This window comes from Drosophila simulans, chromosome 3R, assembly GCF_016746395.2.
Source record: "Drosophila simulans strain w501 chromosome 3R, Prin_Dsim_3.1, whole genome shotgun sequence".
Classification (NCBI taxonomy): Eukaryota; Metazoa; Arthropoda; class Insecta; order Diptera; family Drosophilidae; genus Drosophila; species Drosophila simulans.
The window spans coordinates 24,410,130-24,427,797 of record NC_052523.2 but is presented as its reverse complement, the minus strand read 5'-3'; the positions used below and the strand labels follow the sequence as shown (position 1 = coordinate 24,427,797).

The 17,668-nt window shown below is 44.0% G+C and overlaps 4 protein-coding genes across 4 annotated transcripts; 1 reads left to right on the top strand and 3 right to left on the bottom strand.

The window, feature by feature from the left end:
• The first annotated feature begins 522 nt into the window (after positions 1-522).
• Positions 523-2,144, top strand: LOC6729920. The gene has a single exon (XM_002105186.4). It carries the CDS (start codon positions 640-642, stop codon positions 1,540-1,542), a length of 903 nt encoding a protein of 300 aa, XP_002105222.1. The 5' UTR covers positions 523-639; the 3' UTR covers positions 1,543-2,144.
• An 8,151-nt stretch (positions 2,145-10,295) lies between these two features.
• On the bottom strand, positions 10,296-10,821 carry LOC6729919 (cytochrome b-c1 complex subunit 7). Its single transcript, XM_002105185.4, has one exon. It carries the CDS (start codon positions 10,747-10,749, stop codon positions 10,414-10,416), a length of 336 nt encoding a protein of 111 aa, XP_002105221.1. The 5' UTR covers positions 10,750-10,821; the 3' UTR covers positions 10,296-10,413.
• A 168-nt stretch (positions 10,822-10,989) lies between these two features.
• On the bottom strand, positions 10,990-12,102 carry LOC6729918 (DBF4-type zinc finger-containing protein 2 homolog). Its single transcript, XM_002105184.4, has one exon. It carries the CDS (start codon positions 11,954-11,956, stop codon positions 11,141-11,143), a length of 816 nt encoding a protein of 271 aa, XP_002105220.1. The 5' UTR covers positions 11,957-12,102; the 3' UTR covers positions 10,990-11,140.
• A 109-nt stretch (positions 12,103-12,211) lies between these two features.
• LOC6729917 (DBF4-type zinc finger-containing protein 2 homolog) lies at positions 12,212-13,538 on the bottom strand. Its single transcript, XM_002105183.3, has one exon. The coding sequence runs from the start codon at positions 13,407-13,409 to the stop codon at positions 12,405-12,407; it is 1,005 nt and encodes a 334-aa protein (XP_002105219.1). The 5' UTR covers positions 13,410-13,538; the 3' UTR covers positions 12,212-12,404.
• Between the last annotated feature and the right edge of the window lie 4,130 nt (positions 13,539-17,668).

Here is a 17,668-nt window from a genome sequence, read left to right as displayed (position 1 = left end):
ACTTGAGCTTAACTGCTTCTGCAGGCCAAAACCAAAAAGCAGATCCGACAAATGCTAGAGCGTAATTGCATTTAAGATTTGCTGAAGTCCAGTCAAGAATTAACTTGGCCTTAGGTCTGCTCCGAGTGGAGTCACATTTTGTAATTTGGTATCGCTGATGAAATGCATTTCATTAATATTTATTTGCCTCAGGCATGTCAAACAAGACAGCTTGGCTTTGGACTTCTTCGCTGCCAAAGGCCAGTTATTGTGGAAAAATGGCAAATTCATATTCCTCAAAATCCAGAGTCTCAGGCAAAATCTTGTGAAATATACTGTTAATTTTCAGCTCTGATAGATTAATTTTAATGGAGCCTCGTTGAAATGATTATTTATGTTTATTGTTCTAGGGCGTACGCGCTTTCACAATTTTAATCACTTTTCGTTTTTAAATTTATTTTCCCCCATAAACTCTTTTAATTTTCAAGTAGTATTCAACATAATTTGTGGCGGTCTTAAACCATAATATATTTTTTTAATGGTGCGTCAGTATAAGGAGGTTCTCTAGAGTGCTTTTGTTTTTATTTCACAACCGCACTCATATTTATACTTTCAACCTTCGAAATTATCAATATAACTGCTTAAATTATAGCTGACATAATGATCCATCCGGTCATAACTCGACAAATGGTGCAAATCCTGCCAAGTGTAATGGTCGATAGGATAACACTTCCCGATATTATTGAGGATGCAATCAAACCCCCAACGGAAGATATTAATTCCGAAGCAAAATCGAATGAAGCTGAGGTGGAAGATAATGAAGAGAAATCGGAAGCGGTTTCTGAATCCGAAAATGAGGTATCTGAGGTATCTGAGGAGCCCAAGGATGAAGAGGTAAAGTACGCGTGGAATGCACCCTGCATGATGGTCATCTTCGAGGATGGCGATGTCAATTGTGCCCTGCATCACCTGGTCGAATCTCTGCAGGATCCCTTTGCCTTGGATGCGGTTGCCGTGATCTTGGTACAGGAAGCTTTAGCCGAAGAAATCGAAAAACGAGTTAAAACTCTGATGAAACCCTTGGATGCCAGGGTGGCCAATCATCCGTGCTACAAGCGCACTCTGCTAAAGATTGACGAACTTAGGCCGAAAACTATAATAGGTTCTTCAGATCGTGTCTTACCCGATGCCACGCCCATACTGGTGCGGGACATACCACACAAATTTCTGGGCGATGGACCCACTGGCATAATAACCATGCATATTTTTCGAACCCCCTTTGAAGCCACTCAGATATATAGAAAGGAATATCCCCTGCCAATCGCATCGGTTAGTATATGGAATGAGCGGGTTTCGAGTGTTTACGATGTAATTGGCATGATGAATCTACTCGATACCTTTAAGATCAACTGTTTCACTGTCGATATGGAGCCTATTAAAAGGGCATTCGAGCTGAGGAAGTATAGTGCTTGTATGCATCGGGGATATCACTATGAAACACTGCCCATAAATGGCGAGCGAAAGATTATCATATACCCAGTCGGAACTATATTTGGTAATTGAAGTGTAAGCTGGGTAAATACAATACCATTATTCGAATCTTATCGCCACTTATTTCATTTTATTCAAAAATGAATGGTATCCTTTCCAATTAGGGAACCATTCACCCCTCACCTTTATGGTGTTGTGTCAGTATCTAATGCATGCAATCTAATTCAATGGGCCGGGGCTTTCAACAGCTATTTACACACAGAAAGCCTGTTGAGAACATTCAACTCGCACTTTTCGTTCGCTAATCTAAATTAATGCCTCTCACTGCGAATCGGAATAGGCTGTGCAGCGATGTTTTATCATTCAATTAAAAAAAGGGAGGAAAGCAGCAGAAAACGCGTGCATGTGAAATTCGCGAAATAAACCAGAGGATTTTCGCACATTTCCCCCGCTACGTAAAAATAGTGGGCGGAAGAGTGGAAGCAATTGGCACCACCCCACGGACGGAATAATGAAGTGTTTAGTTGATTATCTAAACGCACGGCGCCGTATCCGGATCCGGGAGCACTGGGCCTAGTAGTGCTGGAATTGCTTGGGGTTTTCGGGTAGCGGTTGAGTCAATAATGCGCCAAATAAACAGCTAACAAGTTGGTAATAAAAGAACTCTAAAATTGCCCGAGATCCGACCGATTTGGTAGATTGCCAGGCCCCCCACCCATCGACCAGTTATTCACCCACACGCAACTGCAGGTAGTGGCAGGTAACACCGGACTGAAAAGTTCCAAACAAAAGCACAGCCGTTGGCCATGGCGAATATAGCCATATATATAGAGGCGATGAGTGCCGCGGGGGCGTGGCACGCATTGTCTGCAGGTAAGCCTTTTTGCGGTGGGGCCCACTTTTTGGCGCTGAGCAACAACGCCACGCATTTGCATTGATAACCGAAAATGTTGGGACTTGAAACGAGTTTAGTTTGGCCTGCTTTCGTGTACAACTACTATATTTCACCGGTAAATCAAACAGACAATGGGCTTCAAGCCCCGTAGATTGTTGTAGAACAGCTGCGGTCAAAATGATGTAAATTGGAGCACATGAAATTGTGGGCATTCTCAAAAATTGTGTATACGCCATGTTAAAGAAGATCAAAAACCGTATTGTTCGTTGCATACTTTCAGGCAGAGAGTGCATTATGTATAAGCCAGGTAATAAGAAGTCATTTTGAGATTGTTTCCAGTGCATACTTTTAGGCATATTTTGACATTATGTATACGTCCTGTTAACTTAAGCAATTTAAACGGAATTCAAAGTTTTATGCAGTTTTTTAATTGATTGTATTTATTCTAGATTTATTAAAAATGATAAATTCTGAAAAATGAAAACAAAATTAATGGTCGGTTGATGGAACTTTTTTTCTAGGTGATCAGTTTCAGCAGCTGCTACTAGTTACATCACCGCAATTGTTTTCCAGGTAAAAGGAGGCGTATGCGTAAAGCCTTTGGTTCTCGGCTCGCCACGATGTTTACTGGATGTCTTAATTAAATTTGATTAGCTGTGTGCGCAAATTAGTTAGTTTTGCATGGGAATTGATGAGCGTGATGAGTTTGCCGACTAATTGGCTAATTGATTGATTGTTGGAGTGGTTGCAGTGCCTCTCCTCAAAACATACCGCCCAGAATGTTTGCCTAATTGCGCTTCAAATGCATTCGCTCGCTCCGAAGTTGGTATTCTTTGTGTGCATTCACTAATGAAAATCGAATGAGGGCTCAGGAGCCAACGCTGCCGCCCGGCAGTCAATCAAAAATGTATTTGCCCAGTCCATGGATTGCCGATGCTGCTGCTGCAGTTGCTGTTGGAGCAGTTGTGCTATTTGTTTTTAAATATTTTCAGTAACGCAGATTCCTTAGCTAGGGCAGCGCCTGCATAATACATATCGGAATAACCTTGGTCCGAAATTCGCCAAAAGAATAACTGCGCATTGTTTGCAAAGAAACAACTTTGCTTTCTGCCTTGGCTGACTGGCATGGTTAGTAGTTGTTGCCGTCGTTGTTGGCTGTCAGAGTTTCCCGGGGGATGGAGATGCAGTTTTCCAGGCGGTGGGCGAAAGTGCTAAAGTTTCCACAGCGCGCATGAAATTTCCACTTTAGTTGTGTTGTGTAGTAAATTTTTGTTTTCGCTTTTTGTTTCTTATTTTTTTCCCTCCCTCAATTCTCGAGATTTCCCCCTGCGCGCTCTCTCGTGCTTATTTCAAGTAGTTGAAATTATTTTATAGTATAAAACTTTAGTTTTTTAACTTTGCCCGGTGCTCTCTCCGTGTTGCGTTGTGCTGTTGTTTTGCCTTCGCTGGGCGAAAGCCCTTCGTCCATTTGGCGTCCGCACGCGCTTCTTGTTTTAGCATATTTATATTTTAATAAGCGTTCTGGCAGCTGCGCTCCACCGCCTCCCATTACCCATTTCCCCGAGCCTCCGATGTCCTGCGTAATTTTACTGCAATTTCTGACAGTTTTAGAAATCTTCGCGAGCAGAACTTATGAACCCAAATGCGCCTGTCAGTGGCAAATGGCAAACTCAGCCGGGATGCTGGGCTACGGAGATGCCGTGCTGGCTGGCAGGCGGGCAACGTGGCGTATGATTGTTATTAATTTCATATTATGTGTAAGCACCACTGCGATATCCTTTGTTGCCTTCCGCCCGTTTGCAATAAGCAATAAGCGTCAGACGGAATGATATTTAATGTCAGGAGGCCGTAAGAGGAGAGGATGAGACGAAGGCATCGAGAGGATGACTTCGAGGTGCAGTTCAAGTGGCTCCTCGGAGCACGAAAGTGTTGAGATTCCAGAAGTGTTTGAGCATCCCATTTGCATAAAGTGCGGTTAATCTCGTTGATGTCGAAGGCTAAGTGAAAAATTAACAGCGCACAGTGGAAACAAGATTTGAAAATTTAATTCAAAACCAAAAGTATTGCAGATTATCCACAGTAGTTTTACCTTCTACTCATAGCGGGAAACGGCGGGATCTTTGAGTTGATCTTTGGGTGGGTTCTTTGAGTTGAATACCTATGACCTTATATCCCGTTTAAACAAATCCGCTCGGTTATTTTGATTGAACTTAGCTAGACGTGGAACCCTCTCTTGAATTAATTAAAATTCAATTAATGCTTTTGTTTAGTTGGGCGCAGTGAGTGTTTAAAAGGAAAATCCATCACAAGCATGAATCAATACGGCTTTGTTGTTGCTACCGCCGCAATTGTTAACCATTTTCACTTCAATACAATGTGACATGGCCCTCTTGATTGAGTATGGATGTATGTGTGAGTGTCGATTGTTTATGACAGTGTGGATGTGTGTGCGCGCGATGGCATTGTGTTTGTAACAAAATATAATCATAAACGTAATTTAATCGCGCCAAACCGCGTCTGTCACGTACTTGCCAGCCACAGATACAGATACAAATACACAAAGGCACATTATTGACGCGAGACACACACACAAGCAAACATCGAGATACACACGTTTGGCAGCGTTGACAACAGAAACTGTTATAATAATTCAATTCAATTCAGCCAGCCATTCCGTAATAATGTCGATTCAATGTTGTAAATACGTTGCGAATCGTTTGCGACTTGCCAAATCTAATGATCACCTGTTTGGCACCCGCATACCTCCCATTTACTTCTGTGTGTGTTTGCCGGGGAATTGATTTTGCTATCCAAGCACGTCATGTTCCATGGGTATCCGTAAGCTCACAAAACTATTTTCTATTGAATTAAATTGTTATCATTACAAATGGCAGGCCAAATGAGATTTGTATTTCGGCTATTACAATGTTTGGAGCCCAGGTAAAACGATTGTTCAAATAATTAGATAATGTAGGGAAATCGTTGAGATTAGTTATGGTAAAAAGGATTCTGCAGTAACTTTTCATAATGCATAACAATCGAGAAATGCAGAACTTTAAAAAATGATTCATTTCGAGCTGATTTCCTGCTTTCATCAAATCATTCTCAAATCATTTTCGAATTCAAATTTTCATTATTCGCATTCAAACGCCGTTGAGGGGCTTCATTTACTGCATTCGCGCTAGTTCAGCGCGTCTTGGAGATCCTGTCTTATGGCGTCATCCGCCTTTTATGGGGATTCCTTCACCGGCAGCCGGTGAATCAGTCACGTGTGTGCAAAATCAAAACGAATTGCGGAGCCTGTCTCCCTTCCGCGTCCTTTGTTTGCCATTTGCGAGCGGAGTGAGCGTGAATGCGCGTAAATTACGGCTGACAGGAGACGGCTTCCTCTGATGCGGATGCCGTTGGCTGATTGATGCGCTTGCCCGGGTCACTCGGAAAAATGGGATAGTTTCCCAAGCCAATAGAGTATCAGATACTTACCATGTTGTGTTTCCTGTGGTGCCTAAAACACCATACAAACATTAAGTTGATATATTATTAGAGCAGCCGCAGTTAGGTTTCATTCGAGGGTTATATGATTTTTCCCTGTGCATCCAGCGCTGCAACTTTTGCCACTTAGCCGTAAGCCGCGGATCCAAGGCTCCAGAAATCGGAGCCATTCCATTGCACGCATGACAGCTGCCATGTGCTGGCATTTTAGTATCCTACCCCATCCAGCCATCCTAGTATCCTGGCATCCACGCATCCTAGCAGTTAACCACAGCAGCCCAGGGAGCGCTTTGTCCTTGTCACCTTTTTAGTTTTCGGTGTGTTGACAGCCGAGCACTCAGTTGACAACGCTGCGCTGCCAGCTCTTCTCGTAACGGTTGTACACTGAGCGAAATAGAAGAGCTTCGTCATGACCTTACAGAGCCTATAAAGTCAGAAAAATGTAATTAGCTGCGGGAACATATCGATTAAGATCTAGGTAAGCATATGTAATGAATCATGTCTAAAAAGTTTTGTACATTCCTTATTCATTACAATCATTGGTTGACATTATGACATTACTTACTTGGAAGATAAAAAAGTCAGTAATTGTTATGTAATCCTGTGGCTCCCCTTTTTTTCCGTGCATCATCATCTCATCTTCGAGGAGAGGCAAGTGCATTTATCTCGATCTGGAATGCCTTTTGAATAACTTGCCATATTAGCGTGTTTCCGTTTCCTTTCAGCTCAGCAGGCAGCAGTCAGCATCTCCCAGCTTAGTTGTGTCTGGGCGTCCTTGTGTGCGTATTTGTCAAAAGGATTTGGCAGTGATTTAGCTGCTGGCCCAAATTTCATACCAAATTCCGTGTCTCTCACTCACCCGCCCTCCGTTGCTTGCAGTCAAACCGCCTGACTGACTGACAGCGTCCCTGAGGCGTCCTGTCTGGCCTGTCTTTTGGCCAGAAAGGCAGGATTAGGTCGCGCCCAGCCCTTTTAGCCGCTGCAAATTAGCTGCCTAATTGTTTGCCAAAGCCGCAACTTTGGCCATTTCTTCTTCTCGACCAGGAGAATTGCGAGAATAGGGTATGTGCTCGCCATTTGTCGAATGACAGCTGAATAATGTGAGCCCCATAAGCAATTAACGCGCCTGCGGAGCTTACACACGTACGTCTCTGGAGTGTGCGAGTGTGAGTACAGTGCAGGTTGAGAAAATAGCATCAATAGCTTAAAAATATCTCTATGTCTATCTATATGTATGAAACAATATTTATAGTTTTAAGCGTTATTGCACTGTGATACTAACCATCTTATTTAAGTAGAAGTTTAGTGCCTTAGCAAAGTGCTATTTTCGCTTTTTGGCTAGGCTATCCGTGTATCTAATTGTTCGACCCCAACTGTATAAGTGTGCGCGAATCGCTATCTGTGTGTGTGGCTCCTGTGCAAGCTTACAAATTGAGTCAATAATTTTGTTGGGCCCCCGAATGGGCGGGAAGTTATCCTCGTGCTCCATTCCTGATGGCACTTTGTGCATAATAAATAAACGCCATGAAATACGCGACTTAACACGCAATGCGCAGCAAAGTCGCATGTCTCCATCTCGCGCCATTGTGTGTGTGTGTGGGTAAGCACCATATGACACCACCTTGACTCATTAATTACGCACTGGCATTTTTATTTTCATTGCATACTTTTATGCAATTTATTATTACAGCATTGCGGGGCAGCGCTGAAAAAAAGCACACGCTGAAATACAAATTGCCTTTTTTTACGCACACCCATATATTTAAGTATATATGCATACACCAGTGACTTATTTACCGAGGGAGGTGCTCACGTATACTCTGGCCAACACACACACACTCAAGAGGAGTTGTGGCAAAGAGGACAAGCCGCAAATGAAATGCGCGCTGGATTTTTGAGCTGCCTTCCATCTTCACTTGGCCAGGACTTTCCTGATGGTCCATGTCCTTTGGGCCGTCCCATAAATAAGCACAGAACTGTAAGAACTGTTAATATTGTAACAAATTACTTACTATTTTAATTTAACGGTTCAATGCAGTTTTTCAAATATTTTTAAACGGAATCTTAAAGATAATGTTCATCCATATAACTTTATATTTGCTTGTTTTATTTAAATCCACTTTGTAAAATCCACTGTATATTCTTAATCGAATAAACAATCTTTCCGTTTCCCCTTCCCAAAAAGGTAATTGCAGAGCAGTAAACTCAGTTCGCCCCGAAAGATGTTCAATAATCAGAGGGCAGCTAAACTTAATTTTCCCCAAAGCGAGAAGGCTTTAATCTTACTGCCAGATCGCAGCGCATTTCCGTTTCGTTTATGCTGGCTGGCGACCCCTCGCCAAAACCGAATAAATATTCACTTTTTACTTCACTTGTTGTTGTGGTTGCATTATTATTGTCGTAGTTGTTGTTGTTGTTATTTTCAGCGGTGATGGTGATGCTGCTTCTGTGGTCGTGCTGGTCGAAAATTCCCCAAAGAATCTGACGCACTTATCGCAAATTACTTTGGCAGTTGCAGCGCAGCGTTGCTTTTGTGTATAAATTTAACAATTTACCCATACACGTGCAGGCATGTGTACATTGCAAGCGCAGGGGATTGTAAATTACCATACACATACTGAGACTAAATGTGTCCAAGGAACGTGCAGTGTCCATGGCCGGGAAATGGAGGGCAGGGCAAGGAAAGGACAGAGCGGGATTTGTAAAACTTTTGGCCAACATGGCGTATGCATAATATTTCTCCCTGCCGCATGTCGGCCGACAAACTTCATTAACAACAGAAAGCCAGAAATGCAGCAAGCCCACCAACTTGCCGCAATAACAATGCAAATGTAACAGCTCGAGATGTTGCAGGTTGCAGCTGCAACGGCAAGTTCTGCTGCTCCTCCGTTGGCGTTGCAATTGCATTCCTCCAATTAGCCGCACAACTCATTAAGCTTTCCCGGAGACTTACCGCCTCTTTTTTTGAAAGCACACTTTCTGGCACTCGTCAATTAGCATTTGTTTCGGGGCGTTTAATGGCCATCCAGATGTTGCTGCTGCCGCAATAAATTATTGTTGCCGCTGCCAGCTTCATAAGATGTTAACGCGCACTTAATGCCACTTAAAAATACGCATAAATCGCAGAAAGAGTTTCGGCCAAACGGGGAGAAAGGCAGAGAATGCGATGCGGGAACGGTTGGCCACTTGTCCACTTACATGGCTACTTACAACGCTGCTCAAGCATATGCATGCAGATGACCATGTTGCAGCCACCACCCACCATGCCACCCACCATGCCACCCACCATGCCACATCAGTAGCAGCTGCATAAAAACAAGGTCGAACGGGGGACAGCAGAAAATGTGCACAAAAATGAGGCAACAAAAATAAATAAAAATGAAAACCGAGCAACAACACAGCAACAGCAACTGCGGCACGCAATTAAGTGCATTTAATTAATTATTGTTGATAAAATAATATTTTTGCAATTTATTGTACAAGCGCCGCCAGTTGGGCGTTCCTGTGTTGGTTGGGTGACTTGGTGGGTGGGTGGTGACGTCCACCGCCCGTTATTTATGCATATGTGAGCGCAAATAAATAACGCCAACGATGGCGGCTTGAAAAAAAGGGCTGCTTAAGAAAAATTAGACTAAGAAATACTCAGTACATAAATGCGAGTTTAAACGCATTATTATGAAATTGATGTGGCTAGGATAAAGATTTGATTAGCAGTTACTTGAACAATTATGTGTACTTTAATGATTCAGGTACTTTTACCTAAGAGCTACATACCTTCAGCCCTTAACATTACAGGGTACCCATTACGTTTGCTGCATCCTCCTGCGTTGACGTTATCAGAACTCTGGCAGTTACTGGCCGCAGACGCAGCGATATCGCTCCTGTGGCAGGAGCATTGCCTATCGCAGTGGCCAGCATCGAAATCGAAACTATGGCAGATCAATTCGAATAACAATAATTTCTTCCGGTCCAATGGCAGCGCCAGAACAATCAGACAGCGGCAGAGATGCAGATATATACGACTGCGAAAGTATCTGCATCTGCAACGGCAATCGCAACTGCAACGGCATTGTTGCTGTTTGCTGCATTTTAAACAGGATGCGCATAAGTATACGAGGATTGACAGGATGTGCGGGCCATGCACACGCATTTTGTTTGCCGCTGACGCTGCCACGCCCCCTCTGTCATTTTAAATCGTGGGGCGGCATACACATGTTCAATGGGCGGCTTTCGCCCCACCCAGCTGCACTAATTTGTATTGTATTCGCTGTTAATGAATTTCATATATTGTATTTATGCGAATGCACTTAATGCGAAAATTATTTGCGTTGACATTGCTGTGGATCGCAGTGGATTTTCAAACGGCTGACGATTTGGAGAGACGCGCTTAAAATAAGCTGGCGATAAAGTGATATTAGATGTTATGATATTAAAGCAATTTTTAATTTCAAGCCAGATAATTAAAGTTGTGTTTATTATGCTTATTTATATTAACGATTTATTTAAATTCCCTTTGTGTTCTGGTTATGGCATTTATTGTGACCGAAGTATCCAGATCAATGGGTTTTGCTCCACTCCTCACGCTCTTCGCGCTCCTTTTGCACTTCGTTAAGATACGGCTCCAGGTACTTGATGTCCTCCTCGTACTTGGTCCACTGCTCCTTGGGCAGGATCGTCTTGGTCATGGAAAGGTGCAGTGCTCGAAGAATGCGGTAGTTGCGCTCATCGTACAGTTTGCGGGGCAGACGACGCACTGCCTCCGTCACATCCTCATTCTCGTACAGACAGTCATCGCGATACAGGCCGTATTGGTTGAATCCAGACATGTTGTAGGCCCACTTTCCCAGCTTGGAGAAAACCGCTGGGCCCACTCTAGCCACATATTTCGACATGATTTACGATCAAGAAAAATTTGGATACGACTACTATTAAGTCCACAAGCTGACAGGTGACTCAGGGCTACACTGGTGAACTAACAAGTGTGAGTTGTTAAGGGACTATGTATGGTCAAAAAAAGTCCCCAAACGGCCTTCCGAAACATAAATCCCGATTATCAAATTTCGTTATCTGGATAATGCAATGAAGCAACTAAATTGCAGAAACTAATGCCCCAAGAAAAAATGTGGTTTAAATATTGTATTAATGCACTTCTTTAATTTACGAAACTTGCAAAGTTAATTTGGACTGTCATATAATTGGGTGCGGATGTGGACTTCCATAACGCGGAATTGTCACAAAATATTTTTGCAGACGTCAAGTAAATCTTTCCAGTTGTTTTACAGATCAGCACGGTCCGCAAGGACCGAAGCCACAAGCGCCAGGTCCGCAGGGTCCACACGGTCCGCATGGACCACAGCCTGGTCCGAAGGGTCCGCAGGGTCCACAGGGTCCGCAAGGACCGCATCCTGGTCCCCAAGGTCCGCAGGGTCCGCATGGTCCGCAGGGTCCGCAAGGTCCGCATCCGGGTCCACAGGGTCCACATGGTCCGCACCTGCCCTCAGCCACTGGGTATTGGTTTGTGGAGAAGCAGGGCAGCGGACAGCAGGGTCCTCCAGGAGCACATGGTCCAATGGGGCAGGGTGGGCAGGCTGCACTGGGCTTGTAGTTGATGGGTCCATTTGGATAGCAGCAGTACTCCCTTGGTGGCGGAATGTCGATGGTCTGCGGCTTCGGCTGGCACAGGATCGACTGACACACCTCACGTGGTTCGCAGACGCGCTTGGGATAGCACACCACATAGGGGTCGGGGATCATCGAGGGGTAGTAGATTACTCTGGGTTCTCGCACCATCTGCGACACCCAAATCAGCTTGGGCACCTTGATCACCCGCGTGGCATCAACGACCTTTGGAATGGTGATCTGCCGGCATCGGTTAACCACCATTGGCTCCGGCACAATCTTCTCCGTGAACACCACGCGTTTTTTGCAGATCATGCGTGGTGGCTGCTGCACGGTAATGCATTTGGGGAAGGGCGGTGGAATACGTGGAGCACATTGTGGCAAGGCCTCCAGTTGGGCGGCATTGTAGCACTTGGGTGAGCACTCGAAGGGACCGCAGCAGGGGTCACATGGACTACAAGGACCGCACGGAGAGCACATGTTAAGCTTCGACTAGAATAAACCGAAAGATTAAAAAGTTAATTTTTGTTTTTTGTTTCTTATAAAATTTGATCAGAGAAAATTTAGAAGTGTATCGAAGCGAAACCGGATTCAAAATGCGAGCTAAACCTGAGTAACGAGCATAGGTAGATTGACAAGCAAAGGCAAGGCCTACTATTTAACCAAAATTTGGTAGAAATTTGTATCTGATAGAAGCCATTGCACAACCTGTCAAAAGAAATTGAAAAAACCTTATTTTTGCTTAAATCCGATTTTTATTTACAGCCAATGAGTCGTCCATGCGTTGACAAAGTATAGAGAACTATAGACTTTTGGTAGAGATTGTAGCAGAACGGCGAGAACACTATGGCAATCTGTATTGGTGATAGACAAGTTGGTCCACTGAGCACCGGTTTCCGACAACAATCCAGGCAGCACAACGATGATGTTAACAGGGGCCGCTGGGTCCACAAGGCACTTGAGGACCGCAAGGACCAACTGGGCCGCAGTGGGTGTTCCAGGGAGTTGGGGCGCACGGGTAGCAGGGGCCGCACTCGGGTGACTCGTACGGACACGGGGGCGAACAGGGTCCGCAGGGTCCGCAAGGACCGCAAGGACTATTGCCGAGCGGTCCACATGGCCCGCATGGAGCACAGGGTCCACACGGAGCAGGGACAAACGGACCCGACGGCATTGTGAGGCCGCAGGGCCCGCAATTGGGCACGGCGCATGGTCCACCCGGACCGCATCTCGGCCCACAGGGTCCGCACGGGCCGGGTCCGCAGGGACCACATCGCGGACCGCAGGGCCCGCATCCCGGACCGCAAGGCCCACAGGGTCCGCACCTGCCCTCGGCAACAGGATACTGGTTTGTGGAGAAGCAGGGAAGCGGACAGCAGGGTCCTCCAGGAGCACATGGTCCAATGGGGCAGGGTGGGCAGGCTGCACTGGGCTTGTAGTTGATGGGTCCATTTGGATAGCAGCAGTACTCCCTTGGTGGCGGAATGTCGATGGTCTGCGGCTTCGGCTGGCACAGGATCGACTGACACACCTCACGTGGTTCGCAGACGCGCTTGGGATAGCACACCACATAGGGGTCAGGGATCATCGAGGGGTAGTAGATTACTCTGGGTTCTCGCACCATCTGCGACACCCAAATCAGCTTGGGCACCTTGATCACCCGCGTGGCATCAACGACCTTTGGAATGGTGATTTGCCTGCATCGGTTAACCACCATTGGCTCTGGCACAATCTTCTCCGTGAACACCACGCGTTTTTTGCAGATCATGCGTGGTGGTTGCTGCACCGTGATGCATTTGGGGAAGGGTGGTGGGATACGTGGAGCACATTGTGGCAAGGCCTCCAGTTGGGCGGCATTGTAGCACTTGGGTGAGCACTCGAAAGGACCGCAGCAGGGATCACAGGGACTGCAAGGGCCGCACGGAGAGCACATGTTTTCGACTTAAGTTTTCCAAAATAAAATTTCTAGAAAAATAGTATACGTATTTTTTGTTAAAAATTTTTACTGTTCAATTTGGAAGTTATTCGGAGCGAAAATAGAAACTGAATGAGGTATAACAGTAGGACGACAGCATTGCACAATAGTCCAGGCCCACTTCGATCGAGATTTGAAAAACCGAGCTCTATGATCACACCATAGTGTAGGGTTTTTGTTGTGCAGGTACAGTGAAAATCTTTGAGCTTTGAATGGAAATACAATACTAACAATACTTAAATCTGCCGGATTCGATTGCTTAACCGCTTGCAATGAAAAATCGCAGAGCGCTGCTTGAATGGAATGCATTTTGCAAACCGGATTCCATCTCCACATGACGTATGCGCGACGTATCTGCATATATTTCAACAATATGGCATCTGCCGTTGAGTGGGTTTAAGCCTTTAATATGCTAGCGCCTTTATGTAGGCAGGCCGCTTTTTTCGGCCCGGCCGAAAGCCAACTTGGAAAAAACCTACAACGAATTACAGAAAAACGTCGGAAAACACTCTGGCAGCGCCCGGCCTATTGAATATACATATATGGGTTTGTTTTTGCCCAGTGCCTGGACATGTCAGCGCCGAAAAAAGCGTTTTGGTCGGCATGGTAGTTGGTAGTTGGATGGCATATCCTGAAAGCTTTAGTGGGTGGGCGTGGGAGGTCGGGTGGATGGGCGGTGCAATCGGCGCTTTGTGCATGCCACAGCCATGACGACACTGAACAATTGCGCATTCACAAAAAACTACAACAAAGAGCGTGGTCACAGCGGACCATTGATGTTGACAAAGGCTTTTGCATGCGATTCAGGTGAATTCTAAAATATTTGCTCCATTTTAAATGCGAAAAGCGAGGGGCAAACGCTACAATATGCGCTCGGAATAAGAAACGTTCTGGCATTCAAACAATAAATAGAATACGTTTTAATATTTTCTTAATTACACATAACTTGCATTAATTCTAGAAAACTTAATTTCCTCGAATTGATAGCATCATTAGTGATAGCTAAGAAGTCGACCAATATTTTAAATGGCGTTTGCTTCTCAGCATTAGTTGCTGTCTAATAATTCCGGCTATTAAAATTAGGAAATTTAATCAAGTTGCTTCCAGGAAGTTGAGATACAATAAATGTCTAAATTAAACCAATTTAAAGAGCAACATTGGTTCAATCGATTTGGACTCGGGCGTTTCCCAGAAATCCGTCCACTTCTTTGGCCTGCAATAACAAGCCGTTGGCTTATGGTCGTAATTATGCAAGAAAAACATCAACTTCTTGGACTCGAGTGGCCCTGGAGCGCTTATCGAGCGACAGGCTGATGGTGCCCGACCAAGATTCTAGCCACAGACAAAGCGCCTGCTAATCCCACAATTTCCCGAGCCCAAAGAGCCGGCCTAATCACAGACCCGCCACTTGGCACCACAGTGCCACCGAAATTGTCAGCTAATAATGCAAACAATAACAGGCAACAGTCCGAAGAAATGGCGCACATTTCGCATAATTATGGACGGGGCCTTCCCCGAATCCCGGTCGAGATGGCCCGGCTAAGGCGGCGCAATTAGCGGACTTAGTTCGGGACTAGGCCCAAAACAATGTTGGGCTGGGAAATGGGAAAATAAGCACAGATTGCCCATAAATTGGCGCCCACAATGCCTGCTGGAGCTGAGATAGAGCAGCAGGTTTCATTTGTCGAAGATTTCAGGCCTGGCTGCACTGTGAAGAAATATTTGTAGCTCAATAAAATGTTTTATTTTTAAATTTTAGGTATTCCATTTACTTTCATAAATAACTTTAATAGCGCCTAATGAACTGCTGCACCTCCTGAAACACATCCACATTTAGTTCTTATTGTTTGCTCGCATTCTTTGCGGTCCTTTGACGTTGATAAGTATTCTGATTTATTGGCAAACAAACTGTGAGTGTGCGGGTATTGCGGCGGCATTTATTTAAATTTATATATTTATTTATGGGCTGCGCACAGCATATATATATTCACAGACATATAGGCAGATGGATCGTTGTTCTATTGGAATCGGGACTTAACCTACTGAAGCGCAGACGTGAATAATATTATTGTATTTTAAATTATTAGCGCTTTGAAATCTTAACTCGATTTATATACATAAATAATTAAATTAAATGAGACATTTAATGACATGACACTTTTAATACGGTCTGCGAATCAATTCAAATATTTGCCATAATTTTAAATGGGTTAATCATATTTTTCGGCTCCCGATTTTTTACGCATTTGCTTCGATGCATTTCCGTTTGATTTCAATAATTTCAACTTCCGGCACAAACCGGAAATGACAAATAAAACGCAATGCTTTTCAAATACACTGAGAAATAAGATGTAGCATTTTTTGAACTTACATAATTGGTAATATTGGAAATAATGACACTTTGATATAATGACTCACTTTACACCCTCCAAATTGATTACAAATGTACCGCTTTTAAAAGTGTAATAATAGTACTATGAAATGAGTGGCTACTCTTTGGGACAAATAAAAAACATGAACAGTATATTAAAATGCATAGCTGCAGGTTATATATTTTTTCCACGATTATTTTTACTTTGATGTTTGCTTAACTTTCATCATCTCAGTGGGAAACTGCATGAAAATTCGCATAAATTACGTAATTTTCGAGAAGGCTTGTCTCTGCCCAAATCCGTGCATATAAGTTGTGGACTTTTTTTGGCCAGGCAGTAAATTTGCCGGCACATGCATATGGGGAATGACCATGAATTACATAAAAAGCCGCAAATACCGAAGTCAAAATGCGTGGCCTCAACGATTCTGTGTATTGTAAAGCATGCCGATGTGCCTGGGAAGGGGGGAAAGGCATTTGCAGCGCCGTTCCCTTGCAACATGCAAACGATTCAGTCAGTGGCAAACAAGAAAATAAAAATAAAATTCAAATATATATGGCAATCCTTTAGGCACGCGGAACATAATGAAACGAAAATGCTACTGTGGCAACAGCAGCAGCTGCAAGGACATGCAGGACCAATTACCGAGCTCCCAAATCCATGGACCGGCCGAAGCCGTCCGCTTGCCATTTGCCGAATAAGTAAAAATAAATAAAATTGTGAAAATATTTCTTTGCCCAACATTTTTACAGCCGCCTTGCCCCTCCCGTCGCCGCCATTCCTTCGATGACCCCGCTTGCCAACCAGTTCGCAGCCATTTTTACACAAAAAATGTTTTTATTTATTCCATTGGGGCGGCCTCATCCTTTTGCATTGGTGGTCTGCATATCGACTGAAAAGTTTCGATATCGTCCAAAAAATAGCTCTTTTATAAAAAATATTTCTTATACTTAGAGATTACTGCTAAAAAAAGGTTGTAACTTTTCTATTCTAAAAACTATTTTTTTCGAACATGTATATTTGCAGAAACCCTTTATCACGAAGCAGAAGGACATACCCTGGAAATCCTGTGGGCCTGCTCTGTGGCCGCCGGTTGATTTATATTGATGAATGTCCGTTTGTTCGTTAGTTCCGTCTTCGCAGACTGCCAAAGAGATTTACTTGCAGGAGGCGGGAGGGCGTGGCAGTTATTTTACTCTTTGCCTTTTGTGCTTGCTGCACTCGCACATATACACATACATTCGCATGTGCACACACACACTGGGTGCACTTGCTTATGCTCAGTGCCAGAAATTATTGCATACTTTACGGAAATTAACCGCATTTCCATTTCTTGCACGCACACAGGATGGCTGCCCCTTTCCGCTTCCCCCCGTAAACTCCTCTTCGGCTTCCACTTGTATACATATTTACAATTTTAATGACTTTATTTTTGTGCCGGCATAAAATATTTCCACACACTTACAATAGGGGGTATACAGGGTATTGGTTGGAACTTGGTTATATAAGGTGTGAATGCACAGATACTATAAACTTAATTCTTATATATTTAATCTAAGAATATATTACCATATGGCTATCGTTATCGTAAAATATTGTCTACTTTTCAAAATAATATTCAAGAAACATTTGTTCGTATCTAAATGTACATAATTTAAGCTTAAATTTTTGCTAATATGTAAAAGTCATACAACAAAATATATTAATCAATTTTAAGAGTGTTTAAGCCTCGGCTTTGTCTTTTTTAGAAGCCTTGTTACATTTGCCTTGATGCTGATTGGTTCAGGTCCTTTCTGAGTGAGCTGCTGAACGAGTAGAGGGAATTCTCTGAGGGAGCCGTAGTAC

Bases quoted from the DNA above. Each gene is read 5' to 3' on its own strand.
- LOC6729918 (XM_002105184.4), bottom strand. From the start codon at position 11,956: ATGTGCTCTCCGTGCGGTCCTTGTAGTCCATGTGACCCCTGCTGCGGT.
- LOC6729920 (XM_002105186.4), top strand. From the start codon at position 640: ATGATCCATCCGGTCATAACTCGACAAATGGTGCAAATCCTGCCAAGT.
- LOC6729917 (XM_002105183.3), bottom strand. From the start codon at position 13,409: ATGTGCTCTCCGTGCGGCCCTTGCAGTCCCTGTGATCCCTGCTGCGGT.
- LOC6729919 (XM_002105185.4), bottom strand. From the start codon at position 10,749: ATGTCGAAATATGTGGCTAGAGTGGGCCCAGCGGTTTTCTCCAAGCTG.